General features: G+C 37.9%; 1 protein-coding gene across 7 annotated transcripts in view; it reads left to right on the top strand.

The window, feature by feature from the left end:
* LOC110829531 (discoidin domain-containing receptor 2) overlaps positions 1–19,801 on the top strand; it is a 349,423-nt gene that overhangs the window by 99,700 nt on the left and 229,922 nt on the right. For all 7 annotated transcript variants that reach the window (XM_087351864.1, XM_087351862.1, XM_087351863.1 and 4 more), the window contains one exon: positions 10,627–11,267. In XM_087351864.1, the coding sequence (XP_087207990.1) occupies positions 11,141–11,267 (127 nt within the window). In that variant the 5' untranslated portion in view covers positions 10,627–11,140. The remainder of the gene's footprint in view (positions 1–10,626; positions 11,268–19,801) is intronic.

The raw sequence follows: 19,801 nt of genomic DNA, 5'->3' as shown, positions 1-19,801 counted from the left end.
TGTACCAGAGTTTTAGGAATACGCTGTACGCTTGTGTGAGTGAGATCTGTGAAACTACAATACGGTCTTGATCATGATTTCAGGGTCATAGTGCGTGGCTGTAACGGAACTCTGTGCTGTGTGGTACACTTCCAGACTCAGCAGCAAGTTGAAATTCCAATTACTGGGGGCGAATACGTTGTTATCTGATGTTAATATGACAAATGTTTGCTGGAAATCTATAGAAGGACACTGTAATAGTGCGATACCAATCACGGATGAAAGGGTGGTACCCCGTCTTCAGTAAATCAGAAATGTAGACCTATACTATCTTATTACCACTTTCTGAAATTATTTGTTGTTTGCAATTTCTCAGCACAAATTATGTTGCAATATATTTCACTTTTCTTAGATTTGCTCTCAGAAGTACGGTGGTAACTATAGATACCACCTGTTTTAGTATACAGTAACTGAACATCTTGCTTACAAATTGTGTTTATCGGTTTAATATGATCTCAGGACACACGCAGCTTGTATTTTTAAACAGCATTAACCAGTTCGCCTTTGGAATTGAGACATGATCACTGTATTATTAATGCTTGATGTTATTACGATCTAAATTTTTTTATTATTATAGAATAATTCTTCTAGTGTACATGTTAATCGTGTGTAATTTACCTGAAAATTTCTTTCGTGAGCATTTCAAAGACGATAAAGACGCAAATGCTTTGATTGAATTAAAGTTGCAGTTTAGATTTGTAATTATTTTATTTAATTCGTCTATATGCACCTGTATTATCCAGTATTCTTTGATATGCCGTCTGCTAAAATTGGTATCCCAAAATGTTTGTCGAGGAGTGTGTTTAAAACTCCCTTTTCTGACCCACACATTCTTTTTGTCTGTGGACGAGCAGTCTGTTGTCTATTGACAGTAGGACCTGTAATTCCCTTGAATAGCCCTTAAACTTTTGTAAGTGTTGCCTACTGACTCGTCCTCCACTAATAGAAATTCCATCTTTGTGACTTTGCTATTTAAATGAATCGCTGTTAAAACAATAGCAGACTGAATGTTTTGACACTCTGTAAAGTGCGGTTGAACCATTAAAGCCTGTATAGCGAAGAACGTTTCATTATTTACTGAGAATACTAATGTAGTATAACATTTTATCATATGCGTTCCGAGGACCATAATTATAGAACCAGATTACACATTTAATTAATTAAAAAGTTGAAATTACAATAGTGAATTGTCACATGTTGAGTTTACATTTATGCCTCCCGATTTTTCGTTGTTCTAAGAAACTTCACGAACGATCGTATGGTCAAGAATGCTTAACATCAATAATTTGAATGCACTGTTCTAATGCGTAACGAGAGCCACGGTTCCAATCTTTCATTCGTTTTTTCTCCACGAGCAAGCTGGATTCGTTAGTCTTTGCACCAAGAAATTTTATTTAAAGCTGTATTTGGTAAAACATGATATAACCAGCTATAGAATATCATAGAATTATCATTCATGACATATCTCAATCTAAATATTCAACAAAATCCCCCTACTAGATGCGGGCACAAACATCGAATCAGGAAAGCAGTTGAGTAACCTTTTCTGTATAAGAAATGATATGCATTGTGAGGTTTACATTTCACGGTAGACGAATGACCCTTCACAAATTTTTCATGCTTTACACGAACGAAACATCACAGATATATCATCATAATTGTTTTACCTGTAAATTTGTGTATCTATTTTACCCATCGTTGCCTTCGTCCAAAGGCCGAATATTTGTTGGCTTTGATCAACAATCTCGATTAATAAGTGGCACCTATAAAAAGGGACTTGATCCCTGCGGCCCTGTTACATACTATGTAAGGTAGCTGAGAGAAATGTAGTCCAGCTTTCGACGGTAACGTATATGTTAGTGTAAATCATTACAGAGGCATAAGCCAATTCTGTTTGCACAATCTGCCGTTTAACCATTATTACAATGCGCAGAAGATGGATTTAAAATTAATCTAGATTACGAAGGCCTTGAGGAGTGTCACTAGTGAACAATTTGACCTTTGATGGCGTCTTCGGGACGTATGGCGTCGCGACGCCCGGCTTCACTCGGGGAATCCTGCGTGGGGAATTGTCAGCCAACCTAGCGATCACGTTGGGGAATCCTACGTGACGACACTGTTACCAATCCAGACATCCAACCCACGTATATGTCGTTCGTACCAGAAAATTTGTCGTAGTTGGTGCTGTTCACAAAGGTAAAAGGTCACGATCTGGCAAATGCGAGGAAAGGTGTGTACGTACATTTAATAACTCTTTGGCTATTACTATAATTTTCCATATACACAATATCGTAAAAAATTGAGCTCTAAATATGTATTATTACGAATCTCTTTATGCATTTTTAAATGTAGAAGAAGGCCGCCAGTTTAATTAAATAATAATAAATGATTTTTTTTTTAGTAAATATGAACATAAATTCCGTGATGGAACTTTTATGAAATAAATACCGTTCTCAGTGTGCTAAATAAATATTTATCTTTACGTGAAAATAGTTGCGCAGTGCATCCCTCGTGTACAGAGTTTTAAAAATAAACCGGAACTTTCGTTGAAAACGTTTCTTAAGCCTAAACAACATAATCGATACAGTTTGAAATTTCCTGCAAAAATATTTAAATTAAATAGCCCTAATTTACATTCTTTAGAGCGTTAAATAAAATACAAGTCTAGACGTAATGATAACAAATTGCACAGCACAGTGGTTAGTTTCTTCTTCTGATTCGAAAGGCCAGGTTTCACTGTTGAAAGTAGCTTTTCTTTGCTACGCCACCCCACTAATTAGTATAAATAAATGACTAATTTTTATCCTAATGTAACCTACACAGTTTCCTGTTAGGCATGACGTAATGTAAGGAAAGTGTAATTATTTTGTCTACAGGTCCCATTTCACATTCAGCGTGTTTCATGCAGTACCAGTGCCTCATGGTTATCTGCAGTTTTTGTGACATTAGATTTCCCGCGTAATATATTTAAGCATTTGCTGTGAATGCGCCATGTCTTTGTATGACAACATTACATATAACATGAATGTGTACACTATTTTGAACAGGTGTTCGATGTTACTTTGAGCTGTGGACACACCCTGAAAACAGAATTAAGATTTTCTAAGTTAATGAGTACTTGTAGTCATTGGTTTAATGTTGCTGTATGCCACTCTTGTTTGCAGCCCCACTCAACTCTTGTAATGACTTAGTACGAAAGCTTCTAGTGAATAGTTAAAAAAGCAGGTCTGGTTCTGTACCTGCTTGCTGTGATACTTAAATAAACAGTTTAATTGCTGGTTTCGTGTCTCGTTTCTAGATTATTTAATCTCTGTGAACATCGAAATGTAACACGAGTTCAAATGAATAACAAAACAGTCCCTTCCTGCTAAAAGCACAGCATTTATCTTCGAGGGCAGTTCATTTATTTCTTATTGCCCCTCTGACTTGCGCGGTTGTCAGGGGAAATGGAGCCGCGTGTCCATCAAGATGACCTTTGCTGCTGATGTTAGCAGGGCGGACGAATTGGACAGGACACACAGAGGCTTCGATAATAATCGCTTGTCAATACTCGGTATACCCGATCACGCGGCATGCATACCAAGTAAGGGGAGTTCTGGAGCTAGCAAGCGGTGAAGGTACATATCCCGTACCGTTGGTTCTGTTGAACGACTTTAGTCGCTACCTACGAGTTCTGCAAGTGGGAAATTGGTTTTTCTTGCGTCATTGGTCCAGGTTTGATGCTCGGTCTATCCCCTGGCTCTTTTATAGCTCTCGAGTAGGTTTCCTGTATGAATTCCAGGCCTCGCACAGTACAAGACGCTGTTTTCCACTAAATTTTGAAGCGGTGGAGTGCCCTTCTTATTGTGACTGTGAGATTTACTCTTCTAAAGACGGTTTCTGAACCATACAAACATGTGCCACCAATAGGTAAAAAGGGGATAGGCCCTACGTGAGATTGTCAATTGCAGGTCGAAAGGCCGTAAGACATCTTTTCGTGTCATAAATACACAATTAGGAATATACTACGTCATTTAAGATAAAAATTAAGTCCCCATTAAAAAGGCTATTTGAAGTTTTATTTTGAGACCAATTGGTGCTTACACGGAAAAGGTTCAAAGTATATCTGTTAACGAGAGCATCTACTGGGTGGTAAATGTTAGAGATGGCGAAAAGAGGGGAAATGTTTCACATGCTCTAGTTTTATAAATTCATTCCATAAAGTTCTTAGTGTCGGTGTATTATTAGCAGTAAAACGTAGAGCCATCTAAACTCCTCGTGCTGCTAAAACCTAGGAATTTCAGTAAAAGGGAGAAAAAGAACGATGCTTCAAATTGTATTGCTTTTAAACTCGTTGTTATATGTCCGTGTTTTTTATGTTTTGTGATAAAAATAATATTATGCAAAATGCCGGAAGGAAGACAGGTTCATCATTCTGTGAATGATACCAAAACATCCGTATCGTCCACCTGGTATATGACGAGTCCATTGTGCGGTTATGATGGATAGTAAAATGGGTTTCAAAAGAGAAGAGCTCGAAGGAAAGAATAACAGACGCCAGTATGGATCATAATGAAGCAGCCACCATCCAGGTTTTAAAATGTTGCTAAGCGAGAAGAAAATATAAAATATTCAATTCGTGTGCGTTCCCAGTATATGTTTGTTGTTAAAACAAAGAGGGATTCTAATGTAAGCTAAAAGCTCGACCAACGCAATAAATAAATTTAAAGGCTAATGGTTAACATATTTTTGGGTGGTAACGCTGTGTGGAAATTTGTTGCCGACGTTTCAGAGGGCAATACTGTCCCTGTCGTCAAGGCTGAAGTGAGGTATTTCGGGAAGAAGGTGGTTTATATCGCAGTCAGGTTCTGGTATTCATCACTAGCAAGAAGTGGTCAGCCGTCATCGTAGTACAGAATCTTACTCCATCCAACATCTGGTGTTTATTCAGCTGGAGAATGAATTTATTGTTATGGAATCCGAAATTTTATGAGTTTTCGGCTCTGTTCGTGAGACAGTTTAATCCATGTTACAGTTTCACAATACGTTTATATTTAAAAATTGTTCTATTCATGTTTAAAAATTATAAAAATGTGTCTCTCGTAATGTCTTCCCTAGAGAGATTCAAGCTAAGATTCTGTGTGTACCCATTATGCCCGATACACGTAACTGCTGCAAAATCCACTTATCTCATTTATACGTCGACGTCGACCGATTCCCCGTTTCTTGGGGCGTTTAGCAATTGTTCATTTTTTTACGAGTGCCGAGGAGCTAGCCCGACGCTTTAACCCCCAACCTGGAGGACCAGGGTATCTTTTAAAGTCTGGCACCTCACCTTCGGTTCTACCAGTAGCTACGCTACCGTCAGCATGGACCTCAGGTTTATTGATGCACTCAAATTCTCTTATCTCATTTATACGTTGTTAATATTAAAAGCGTTCATCCTGTGTGATTCTTAAGAATGCAATTTGTTGTTTTGTTTCTTATCCAAATTTGTTCATCTTAGATCCACATGCTTTCGGGATAAATTAACTGATTAAATTTTGAAATAGATGAGTCATTGAAATTAATTACCTGTTCATTAGGCAGTAATTGGAGGTATATTGGCCTGAGTTAGTACGTGCAGGTCGTTATATAGATATTGTATAAGGAGGTGCACGCATGTTTACCACGTCCTCAATCATATGTATTTGTTTATGTATTATAATTAACAGTGATTAATTTGAAACAAACAAACAGTACTAATTAAAACAAACATGTAGTGTAAATTGAAAATAAAAAAAAAGCTATCAGCGATATTCTGCATCGACTGGCGGTGAATCACTCACCGATGTAAACTAATGGCCGACGTCTTCAGGTTCCGTTAGCATTAAAAATAACGAGAATTTGTTAAGACGTTATAGTTAGGTTTAACTTGTAGAGAGTCACGTACATGTTAGTTTGAATTTGTTGGAAGAACAGATGGTTAAAATATTAAATTATTTTGTGGCGTTTTGCTCGAACATCGAAAGGATAAAAAAGGCGCAGACTGTGAATGAGACAGATTTACAAGATGATTGTCCTTGGGGCTGTTGCGCCGCGTTGTCTGGCAGAAGTTCACTGATGTTTTGTAGATGCTTGCTGTCTCCATCATCCAGGACATCTCCCTGATGATGAAGGCGGCAAGCACTTCTGAAACGTCGGTAAACTTCTACCAGACTGTACGGCGCTATATCGCAGAAGACAGTCATCTTCATATTCGTCACCCTGAGAACTTGAAATCTTACCTTTCGACTTTATTACCCATAGTCTGAAATCGTATTGATGAACTGTTGCTCCAGTTTTTTCTTTTATGATTGTGTTTGCGGTAAAGAAGTTGCCTATGATCATAGACTTGGCGACGGCATGAATAGCATAATAAAGTATTGCGGTGTGTAGCCTCAGGGTCTTCTGAATCATAGAACACTAGAGGGTCTCCTTTCTATGGTATAAGGAATGAACATCTTGAAAGTTTGTTTGTTTTATACAATACTCTGCCTTGCCAAATGCACACCCCCTAAATAATGTTGGACGTAATCGGTCGGAATCTACAATCATTCTCCTTCCTGTTTCCGTCCCCGCTGCTGGCGATTGGTTGGATTGCAGGTTTGCGCAGTGAGGCCATATTGCCTTCCCAGTTGAAGTCGGGGAACTGGGGCAGGAGCTCCTTATTCGTGGGTTTGTTTCGGCAGCCTGCCTGCGTCTCTTGGTTTCCTACCAGCCACCGCTTGGGGTATCAGGATTCTTTTTACTTTGTTCATGCGAGAGGAAAAATGAAATGGAGTTGACTACAAACAGAAGGCAAGCTTGCTGACTGGGGACCGTTGCAAAGTAAATTAAATACAGAAGTACAAGAACTAGAAACAAGAATTCATTAAAAAACGAGACCAAGAAAATAAATTGGGTTTGTTAATATGATGAATAAAAGGAGGGAACACAAATACAAAACAGAAACGACAACTGAGAATTCCGATCCTAATTAAAACTAGTTTCGATTTGTCGAATGCAGGCAGTGATGAGCAAGCCTGTAGTCTCACGGAGGCTAATAGGACTGTATCGAGTTCCTCGCTTGTTTCCACATAGCAGATTACGTTTGATGAGGCAGGTGATAGTGTAACTTATCTCCCTACACAGTCTCGATGCTATTCCTTGTACTATTAGGAGACGGTGAGAGAGCTCTTGACATTTCTGTTCAGTCTTAATTGTGCTGTATTACAGTGGACTTGCGTCGGTACTCGTGTTCCCTAAATATACATCAATGTCTCCTTCCTATTTTTAACTATGTCTGTCTGAACATGTTTGAATTTACTAAGTGTTACTCTCGTTTTTTATCAAAATCGTCATTATCGTGTCAATTTAATGGAAAAGGAATGGTCACAGCAGGTAAGAAAGCACTGGAAACAAGGAATGTAATTCATTAGGATATTTGACTGCTTTAAACTATTTTAGTTATTTACAACTCTTCATTATGAATGTTAGTATGATTCTTATCTTTTGTGTAAAATTAACGTACAGGAAAAATATGTGGGATCTTAGGACAATGGAAACATAAAACTATGATAATGAATATGAGAACGAATTTGTAATTTAATGATTTAAAATAATCTATACAGAATATTTTATATATATATATATATATTTGCCGCCATGGTGGTCTAGCGGTTAGAACGCTGGCCTTGTAATCCTGGGGGTCTCAGGTTCGATTCCCGGCGGTGCCTGAATTTATAACTTGTGTTGGGCAAGGCCGTGGTCTAGGCAACACGGAGTTTTCTTCCGGGGGTTTCCCCGGTTTCTCCGTAGCATCCCAACAATTACTCCACTCACACACACAGAAGAAGGCAATGGCAAACCACTTCTGGATCATCTGCCAAGAACGTATATGAACAGGTCCCAGTCCGAGAAAAGGATGGAAGGATCCTGTTCATATGGACCTGTCGTCAGACAGAACACTAATAATAAAAAAAAAAAATATATATTTACAGAACGGAATTTGCAGAATTCATTCGAAACACTTTCCTATCAATGTTTCTGAGCTCTTAGTTATCACCATTCTGGCTGACACACAGCAGTGGACGTATTCCAAAAATCTTCCGTGTGGGTGGAGGTGCATTGGGGTACATATCAGAAGTATTCATAAAAATAACACGTGAGTACTTTAACCGATAATTTATCAAGATGGCTGTACCTGTTTCTCGCAACAGTGTTACTGGTAGTAGGAACAATAAAAGTTATGCTAGAAGAAAGTATTGATGCAAGTACTGCTAGGTCTGGGGCTGTTTCCTCATAGGTTGTTTTATAACGCCCAAATCTTTATGGCGAGGGCTTTGTCAGTTCTGGACATTTTAACGATCTGAATCTTAGTTATGAGAAGACAAGAGCATGCGAGAACGTGTTTGCTTGTGACATGTTTCGGTTTATGTTGTTGTTGACTCTGTAAGGCGGATTTTTGGCGGAGGATTTAAGGGATTTTGATTTTATATTACTTTTTGCTGTTTTTCTTAGTGTCGCCATAGTGATGCAATACACAGTCGCTTTCTTCTGTTAGGTTCCTCCATGATGGTATTCACATGGAAAGGAAGATGAATAAGGAAAGGTAGCTGTATAAATTGGGGGAGAAGTTGATCCATTTTACGTGTTTTTTAAAAGAAAATGTCATATTTTTCCCTTTGCTTCACAGTTGGATATGGGGCAGCTTCAAATACAACGTGATTTTTAGACTGCCTAATCTCAGGGATATAAAGTTTGTTGTTTATTTAAAGACGCTGTCAGTAGCTCAGACTATATGGCGTCAAATTACGAGATTATTAATGAATAATGGTTAGGGAAGGATTGGGAAGGAAGAGGGCGTGGCCTGATTTAAAGTACTATTCCGGAATTTGTCTTTGAGGACTGAGGAAAAATACGAAAAATCTGTTATTGTAACCGGTCATCGGGTAGAGATTTGGAGCCGGAACCTATCAAATACGGAGTGCTAACCATTCGGCTGTGACATTCATATTAAGACATTGCCCGTCTCATTCTTAGCTTGATTGCCTTACGTACGGTGGATCTGAGATCTAATTTTGTTAATCATCCACTCATTAACTTTGACAAATACATTACGTAAAGTGAATCACTGGAAATAACATTGTCATCATTAACAACAAGACGTCCATCTAACTATAGTATGATTACTATATGTATCAATAAGAATTTCGGAAATATTATTTGTTCAAGTGGTGTGAAATTTATGCCTGTTCTACGTATACAAATTAAATTCGACAATTATAACGTGATAAGTCTAAAATATGTCACAAACACTTAGTATACAGGAGGCCAGTTTCAGAATTAAAATGAAATGTTAGAACATGTACAATGACGTAAAGTGAACGATAGACTCAGATAACCATTACTGAATTTCAATAAGTTATGTTTTCTGAAAATTAAATATACAGGATTAGCCGTAGAATTTTCCTGGAAGGAGCAAAGGCAGTGTTGTTTATCGGCTGACGTATGTATTCGGGTCTTGGAATAGAAAACGTGACAGGATGAAAGGCTGGTGAGTCAAGGCAAGGATTTGCCTTGCATATGTGCCGTTGCTGCTGGATCTTATTATACGACAGAAGGGAGCCTGTGAAATGCAGCGACACTCTTGTGCTATGTATACATAGCAGTTGCTAATCTTACTCACTGTTCTCCCAGGTGCGATTATTTGCTTTTGTGTATGTTGATCCTCCCTGAACGCTGTCCTCAACACGTTTTTCTTCAGTCGTCGATACCATAGACTTTCACTCAATCCCTTTTAAGTCTGGCTAAAGAAAGTTGCAGTTATTTTTTGTTCTCACCATTTATCTGTCGTCAAACCTTCCGTGTTATTTCATTAAAAGTACGATGTTTCTGATTTCCATAACAATTTTTTCGATGGTTACAATTCTTGTGATTGCTTTATCCTGCTAGATTTTTGTCCTGTTGTGATGTTGTGCCATAGTTTGTTACCCAAAAAATACATAATAATTCTCCTAAGCGCTGTCCTTACTCAAAGACATTTTAACATATTCTAACATCGTCAGAATAATCCTGTGACATACCAACCCCCCTTCTAAGCTGCTTATTGACAGGGACTTTTAGATAACAAGAGTTGCAAATTTTGTACGTTCTAAGAATTGAATTTTACAATGAAAATTGACACAGAAAGTCGTCTGTGCAGAATTCCTCTTCTTTATTACGCCGTCTCGTTTACAGGAGGTTGGCGACATATTATGAACAGGATCCCTCCATCCTTTTCTCGGACTGGGACCTGTTCATATGTTTTTAGGCAGATGATACAGAAGTGGTTTGCCATTGCCTTCTTCTGTGTGTGAATGGAGTAATTGTTGGGATGCCACGGAGAAACCGGGGAAGCCCCCGGAGGAAAACTCCGTGTTGCCTAGACCACGGCCTTGCCCAACACAAGTTATAAATTCGGGCACCGCCGGGAATCGAAGACGGGATCCCAGGATTACAAGGCCAGCGCCGTACAGAATAGCGCTGTTCATATACTTCGGACTCATCCGTTTATCTATTGACAGTGTCATTTAAAATCATGTCTCGTATTTCTCTGGTTTCTTTCAGGTCTCGGAACTGTGTAACGAAGAGGATTCTATACCAGTTGTCAAGTGTCTCCTGCAAGAGAAGATAAGAAGAGAACCCCGCTTAGGCTCGTAGCTCAGAATCTCGAATCTGGATGTGGGCCACGTCACGTGGTCACGAGATGGAAGATGGACTTCAGTTCGAAATGGGACGAGAGGAAATTGCTAATGATCTGCGTGTCTGAAATAAACATCAGGCAAAACATAACCACAAAGTCGAACGAAGCAATTACTGGAGTACTTCAATAAATGTTGTGACGTTTGACAAGACAATCCGCGTGTGTTTTAAATTGTTAAATATTTATTTGCGCATTTCATAAATCGCTGTCGTAGTTAGCATAATCGATTGTTGCGAGACTATTTCGAGGCCGGCTTTCGAGTGTGTTTTAACGGAGCTATGTTTCCAGGCGGTAACGTTCGGTAATACCGGGATTTCAGTGGCTGTGGGTCTTGTGACGTGTGCGTGCGTGTGTGTGTGTGTGTGTTCGGATGTGAAAATGATGGAACAGTTTCATAGACTGGCGTCATCAAGGCGAAGCGTCGCCATCTCTACGACAGCAATTCTTCTCCATCTTCTGTTAAGCGTCCGACTTCTTCCGAAAGCTGACGCTGTCTTGGATTACGGTGAGTAGACAGTCAACTCTTATAAATTTTATTATTTTCTTGAATGTGTAACACTATATCGAATCGCTGAGATATTTTTCAGCTAACTTGAAGTCCTTCTTGACGGCATCATCCTGTTAAATAAAACGTATAGTGCGTAATTTGAACCCAAGTATCGCCCTTATATAAGAGACTAGAGTTTTGTATTTTTCCGCTAATAATAGAATGTGTATTGAAAAATCCTGTATAGAGTTTTACGGAATAATTCAGCGCTCCAGTACTGAACGGTAATTCCCATATTATGAATAAATCCGTATCATGCAGGTCTCTGTTCTTCTTCTTATTCTTCTTCTGTGCTTTTGGCACGAAAACCTGTTGCAATGAAAATCGTCAGAAATTGCCATCATATTCGACTTAAGCGTATTAAATGTGGGTGGTAAGCGTCTGGCAAAAAAGACTTGGCTCTTTCTTTACCTTGAATTCTCTGTGGGATTAAAATTGGTTTTCATAAACGAATTGTACAAAACAGGGGAAAAAGTAATTTTCCACAATGCTAAAACTTTATAACTGGATCCTTTATTGAGTTTCAGAGCAATATGATAGGATTCAGTGGCCGGAGGTGGGGAATATACTGATTTGTGTATCGATCAGACAAGACTCTCAGTTCATGAATTCTGAAAATGAAGTTATCTAAAATGGATTTTGACAAGTCCTTCTAGCAGATGCGCGAAATTAGTTAAAGTGGCAATAGGAATGGCACTTACCATACTAAGTAAGAGCCACAGGAAACTGATGAAGGTAGAACATTAAATTCTGGAATACTGCCTTAAAATAGGACACGATCGATTCTATACATCCCTTCGCCTGTAGCAGAGTAAATGCGTGAAAGTTCAAAAATTATAACCGATAATTGCTTCTTTGTGGCATGTAAATTACCTGTAGTTTAACAAGAGTAGTACCTCCGTCTTAAAGGTCATGTCGGGTTTGTGTAATCATATTTGTTTATAATTATTTAAAAATAAAGAAGTGAAGACATTCCAGCAAACATTTTTCTAAATATTCTTTTTGTTTTATGAACTTTTAAGACTTATACTCTGTGCTTTGGTACTACGTAACAGAAGAAGTCGAAAGAGAATCGATACAAAATCTTAAGTTGCGTGTTCAAGAGACTTCTGGGTAATGTACAGCTTCTTCTAGAGAAAATGAGATTAACCTGATAAGAGTAAGAGATGAATTGATTTGATGACTCGAACTGACACATCACCGCAACTTTCCATGTGAGGTTATAAATACATTTTAACATATTACGCTTTAATTTTTGATTATTTTTTAATTGTGCGTTGAGTGTAGAGTTCTTCGTAGCAAAAATATTTTCGAGTTAGGATTGTTATTTCAGAGTATTCAAAGAGTTATAAAAAATTTAAACTAATAGAGCCAAATCCTTCGGAACCCTGTAATGTATTACGCCAATGCTGACAGATTGTAACGGGTGTTATTGTCTCCGCACAAACAACCCAAATAGTTTAAGTGAGTAATAAAGTAAAATTCAAATTTACGAAAGTGCTTACTAATGTAATGTGTAGGATCACATTCAGTACAGTCTGTTCGAAAGACCACTGCGGTCTGGACGTGGCCACGGGAGATAGAAGTTGGGTTTGCCAGCTGTCCAGCTGGTTTGTTGGGGTTGGAGTAAATACGGACTAGACCACAAAACTACTGTAACGCAGCCAAGCCTCTTTCGTCGCAGTTTCCCCGTCGGACTGGCAGCAACAGGTTGTGCCCTGCGCCGGGGATTAACGTTTTGGATGTACTTGCTGTTACTGTACACTGATCGGCTCTGCTTCGCTTTTGAATCATTTTTGGCTGCCTTGTGGCAGAGACGCTTGGTGAGCTCCGTGTGTAATCCTGTTAGATCCAGCCAACTCCAAGTATCAAAGTCCTCCTTGGGAACCAAATAGTAGACTCAGGTTGTCAAGAAATTCGCCACCCTTTTTTTGGAACCCTAAGCTTCATTACCGTATTTTTAAGAGTCATCCAGTGGTTCCTGTTCTGAGCCAGATTAATCCAGTTCTCACACTCCAATCGCACTTTCGCAAGATCAATTTTTATATTGACATCGCATGTAAACCGAGGTCTTCTTCCCGTCAGGGTTTTCAAGAAAAATTTTGTTCGCATTTCATATGCCCCTCTCACATCAGTCTCTTTGATAAAGTGTAAAAACTTTATCAACTGCAGAAGGTTCTTAGATTAGTGACGTTAGAACAAACTGTGTAACCTTTGTAGAGTAGTGTCATATTCGTAGAATTTATGGAGTGGGCTGTATCACAGACAGTTATATAGTTGACAGCTGGTCAAAATTAACGGTATACCTCATACATAATCCTGACATATTAACGTCTACAGTTATAATTGTATAGAATATATCAACTACAGAAGTCATTTAGTTGACTGCTGGTCAAAATAATTGACGTATTCCATGCATCATTCTGGCGCCTGGTGTTTGATGACGTCTGAGGCTCGCGCAATGAGTGAATAAAGTTGCTAATTGCCGAGTGGAGTACAGATCTCGCGTGATAGCGCGGACGTAAGTGTGATTCTGACGAAACTGTGTCATGTCCACGTGTAACGTAGCAGTGTGAGGTTGCGTGCATATTCATATTTTGTTTGGCGAAGAAAATGTCAAAGTGAGGGCTTCATTGTTTGTACGCTTGATAAGATATTATTAAGATGGCGAAATCAGTGAGGGTGAGATCGCTGGGTATGTAGCACGCATGGGAGAGAAGAGAATTGCGTCTAATGTTTTGGTCGGAAAAAGTTGAAAGGAAGAGATCCATTGGAAGACCCAAATGTATGTGGGATAATAATATTGAATTGGTTATTAAATAGCGTGGTACGATGTGAACTGTATTCATATACCTTATCTGTATTAAGAATGTGGTTCTAACCCCTAACAAAACATACGACGTCTCGGAAACAAATTTATGCATTTAATGATTTCATTATGAAACTCTTAAATAACGTAATCGGTATTTATTTATATTTATGTTATTTAATGTTGCAGAGGTGCTAAAATTATTGAATCTGTCATGGATTGAACATGATGTTGGTCGGGAAAACAATATATGCATACGAAAATATGAATTACTGGTTATTAAACCGATAGGATGGCCAAGGAGATCGAAGAATAATATTAAAATATGTCGTAGGGAAATAGTTATGAGGCTGTGGACTGGAATACTCCGGGATTGTTAAGACAAAAGAATAACTTTATTGTTTTATGATGAGACTATTTAGAAGGTAGTCACTCGAAGATAAGTCTTCATTAATAACTTTTTACTCGAAACGCAGTCCAGGATGCAACCCACGTCAATTTGTATAAGTTTGGACACGCCTTGTATCCATCTGTAATAACTTCAACGCTGATGGAAGAAACACAAATGCGTCAGAATATGTTTGACCCGCATTACGAGCTATAGAATCCTCGCGAAACGCAACTCGCCGAAGTAGGCTGTATCTTCAAAGACCTGAGGAGATGGAAACTTGGATCCTGTGCCAAGATTTACCTACCATCTGTTCCAACATTTGTGAAGGAGCACTTTGGAGAGAGTGACTTTATACGCTTTGAAGTCAGAGACGCACAGGATCAGAGATTGAATTGGCACGGAAGATAGTACTTAAAGGAATAAATTACATATATTATCAGTTTGTACAAGATATTTTCTCATACATAATTTATTTTATAGCATTGTAATACTACATAGCATTCAGTATCCAGAATACCCACAAAAAATTGATTATAATATTACAGTACTGCATAAATGTCTCAGAATTGTAACAGAAGTTTCGAATAATTAAATTAAGTTTGCTGTACTAGAAATAAGCTAAGTAAACGCTCGTTATATTACATTCTACACCTCTGAAAATCTACATTCTGTAGCCGTCAAAGTATGCGAATTGGTTATATATACTTAATCAAAATAACTATGGCTGTTATGTGTCTGTGACGGTGTACTGGATTATACGCTTCATAAAAATTAACGTTACCTTTTTCCAATAAAGCTCATTTTCACAATCGTGTAAATAATACGTGAACGTTTTATTACTAAAATGTTATCCATTTTAAAAGCTGGAGTGTAAATTTCTAAAATATTTAGTTTTTCTTGTGATTGTACATTTCTTGGAGAGCCTAGGTCGCGGCAGTTGCAGAGGGTACGGACCCTCGTTCTTCTGCATGGTGTGACTCCTTGTCTAGGGGTCGTTACGTCGCAACGCTTTGGCCTAAACACGACAACACAACACAAAGACGAGGAACAACTCCCATGTCTTGGGCAGGATTCGAAATCACGATCCAGGCTATCAAGACCCACGTGTTAGACATGGCGGCCACTGAGATCGGCCTAAATGTTTTGTTATTGGACTGTACTATATCTGAAACGACATGGTTACATTTCTTAATGAGATAATATTTGAATATACAGAACAATCATATTAATTTACACTAACACTTAACCTGAATCGTATGTTAGCATCAAGAAATATATAAATTTGAGAAAGAAGCTTACGAAACCTGGGTGAAAATACCTAATAATATAAAGGCTACAAAGAACATGTAGTAAAAATGGAACGGAAGATATTTTTAATTAGTTTATACATGATAAATAATACACCGTCTCTTAAAAATGACATTACTTTTAATTAAAAATAAAAGCTTCAGGAGAAGCTGTCGTGCATACTGAAACTCCTGTCTCATCCTAACGTTGTTATCTTTGCCAAGAATTCTTCATGGCCTGGACTCCTCGCGCGATATTATTTGTGGGCCGATCTGCTTCGTACGTGTCTTGAGGCTCCACTGTAAATTTATAAGGTAACCATGAGAAGACGCAGTAAAGCGAACAATTAGAAGGTTGTTTATATTACGTATGAATTGTAAGAGGTGAAATATACAGCATGAAACATGTACAAATAGGAATTACACCTTGCTAAAAATGAATATAGTAACGTGTTATTTGAATGAGCATTCTTTGTAATAATATTATTAATGCACAGGGAAACAAAACTTATATTAATTGTACATTTTATAATTATTTAACTTTTGTGAACTGCTGTTAACCAAAATTACATCATTCTTAATAGATCGAAAAAATGGACGATTTTAAAAAGCACATTGAATTCTAAAAGTAAAATATTTTCTTGGACGATGGGTTAGACCATTTCTATAAAAGAGAACATTAAGACACGATTTTTAATAGGCTGTCCTTTTCATTTCGTATTTTAAATGGAATTTTATTCGGTTTCTACAGAACGTGGAATAAGAAGAAATTCATTTATTTAAAACTTCTTGTTTTGTAATGTTAATGGATTGAACAATAAGCACTTATGTATCATCGTCATAATTTTCGGAATGATGTGATATAACAACATTAGGCCCATAATGGCTCTGAACGATGACATATCAACATGTGGGCTGAGAATTTTAACAGGTATTCAGATTCATACATTGGACTGAGCTAATATAAAAACAATTGAAAAATAATTCGCGTTTTCTAATTACCCTGTTCGACGAACCACATCATAAAGGCATTGGGTAACGACTGCATAATTTGGAAAGCTTACGAGTGCATATTTATAATTCAATACGTTTTAGTCGGGTTCTATTTGAAGTAGAATTTTGAGTTCTGTAGAATGTTTATACATCCAGCGTGCCGTGTGTGGGTCACCTGAGTGCCGTAAACGTTTAATGGTGTCGAAGGAAATGCACGGCTGCAAGGTGTTTGCTGCCTTCAACATCAGCGCGATAGTCCTGATGATGGAGGCATTAAGCACCTCTGAAACGTAGGTAAACTTCTACCAAGATACACGGCACGACAGCTCAGAAGACAGCCATCTTCATGTTCGCCCCGTGAGAACCTAAAATTTCTATCAGAGAAGGAGTTTTTAGTAATCAGCTGATTATCGGCAGCTACAATATCTTAGCAATGAAACATGAATCTTGGCAAAAATTTGTGTGAAAACCTTTAATAAAATTATAGATACACCTGTTACACAGTGATTTTAATGTAGGTTTAGTGACGTATTTGGCAGCATGTAGTTTTACTCAGATAATCGCCTTACTCCGTTCTAATCGATAGAGCTGTTTCCACATCTCTTAACGTTTACGTACAACGGAGTAAACGTATCAATACCATAGTTTCGAATTCATTACAACACAAGAATTACGGATTTGTTCAGACGAAACTCGAGAGAGTTAGCCCAGTCATTATAGAACAATAGAAGTTCGTTCCCCTTTTATGGCGGAGATTAAATTTTACGGTCGGTATAGCATTAAGCTACATTCATTACATGTGAACGTAATCGCATTTTGGGTGAGGAAGTAGTATCCGAATCCAGAGGAATCGGATATTGGAGCACGCCAGTTGATGGTTGTGGTTCTGGAGACAACCAGCGTGTCTGGCTTACAGCCAACTGGCAAGCTTCTTCTGGTACAAACGTCGTACCCCAGTGATTCAAATTACAGCAGGAAAGAATTTATTCCTAAGTGTCAGTAGATAAAAGAATTAAAACCGGAAGCATTAATTAGCTAATTATTTAGAACAGAAGCTTTCTTGAGAAGCTAATAGCCGTTCAGTTATTCAAGAAATTGCTGGTCTTTTATATAATCCGAATGTACCTACAGTGTTCACAAGAGCCTGTCACCGGTCCACACCTTGCATTGTCTCCTACTTTCGAGTTCTCCCGTTATAATATTGCATGTATTTCTAATCTTTCCCATGCGTTCTACATGCCTGCTTATTTCTTCCTCCTTTGTTTGGGATTCAATGTATAATTCTCACGACTCGACACTGGCTTTTTGATTCTATGACTAAATTATAGCTGTCTTGAGTTGAGTAGGCCTACACTCGATTTTTAGAATTCCAAAACTGTTTCTACAACATAATTGGACTGTAGAGGAGAGATTGCTTGCAAAAGTTTTAATCGTTCTTATAATTTCTCTTATAATACAAGACAAGAGAAAATAACATGGCCTTGTTCTATTATAAACTTTTCAGGTTATGAAATATTTCAATTGGCTAAGGAGTAGCCACATTTCGGGTACGAATTAGGGCAGAAGAAACGGTTAATGCATTCATTAAGAATTAAAGAAGATATCCCTTGATTAGAAGAGACATATTACAGGCAAAGATGGTAATTGTTTTAAGATAATAGAAATCCTTAACCCTCCAGCGCTCGCGTCCACCTTTGGAACGTTCCGACTCGCGTGTGAGCGCCGCGCCGCAACCCATCAATTGAGCAAATACTTAATCAGACTATTATTAACTTTTAATTTATTTATGGAGTTACGATTAAGAGACTAATAAAATGTTAAAACATTGTATAAAAGTCCAATTGAAGCTTTGATTTCATCGATTGAAGATTCTAAGCAGTCTCTTTGCCTGGAATAATTTTCTCTAATTTTTTCCAGGTTTTTATTTGTGAATTTTGTGATATCACCCAATAAATTATCTGGAAAAATAGCTGCCAGCACTCGATCTCATTTTTGCAGTTTTTTGCGTATCCTTTGACCCCAGGAAGGTGAGAGATAATGTTTTTCATTAGCGCCTTTTTACTTCTTCGAAGGGGAACGTTTCGAAATTTAGTCATTTTATCTATTCCAAGATAAAGATCACCTATTCCTGTATTGGAATTTTCATCTAAACACACAGACGAGTTTTCCGATTGACTACCGTGATTCTCCTCTCGTGGTTCCTCATCAGAATCCTGACTATCATCGAATTCACAATCTGTAATTTCTTCCGCACTCACTTGTTCTCTTTCACATTCTTCTTGTTCTAATAACCACTTCAACCAAACATTTGGATCAGATGATCTTGTTTTAGAAGCCATTATTGGTAAACGTGAACAATAAAGAAGAAATTAACCCAAACTTAAAAAAATTCACTTTGGAACACAAACACTCGCGTGTGAGCGGTCCGCCGCACTATGATATTTCTACAAGTAAACTGAACAAAGTGGGTCTATAGTCGTAGCTAGAAAATTTTCCTTTGAAATTTCCATGGAAGGGGGTTTCCTCTTAACATAGATAAAGCGACAGGAGAGAAAAAAATTCCTAGAAAGAGTTATCAGACTTTTACTGAAAATGCGGCGCTGCGTTCACAACGCGAGTCCTGGAGGGTTAAGATGTTAATGTAATGAGGAAAACGCCACTAAATGAGATACATATGCTGGGATGGAACCCAAAACCTCAGAAACAAGAGTTGCATTGTGATCAGGCGATTATAGAAAAAATAACTTAAAGCCGAACATATAAAAGTCACCAAGAAAATTAATTAATACAAACATACCAGAATAAAATTATGTATTTTATTCTGAGTTCAGTAAACTAATTCTCGTCGGTAGTAGATGTATTTTATTAACTACTTCGTGAGTCAATCTGCCTAACACAACTCAATTCACCGGGTGAATGTGGTCATTGGGGAGGAAAACTCCCACTGAGTCATTCGCACAGGAAATTTAGATTCACAAACAGAGCCTTGTTCAGTGAAATGTAAAATATCACT

The sequence above is a fragment of the Zootermopsis nevadensis genome, unplaced genomic scaffold (assembly GCF_977971745.1).
Source record: "Zootermopsis nevadensis isolate Lab colony 2312 unplaced genomic scaffold, Znev_1.0 Znev_ptg000020l, whole genome shotgun sequence".
NCBI lineage: Eukaryota > Metazoa > Arthropoda > Insecta > Blattodea > Termopsidae > Zootermopsis > Zootermopsis nevadensis.
This window is presented reverse-complemented; position numbering and strand designations above follow the sequence as displayed.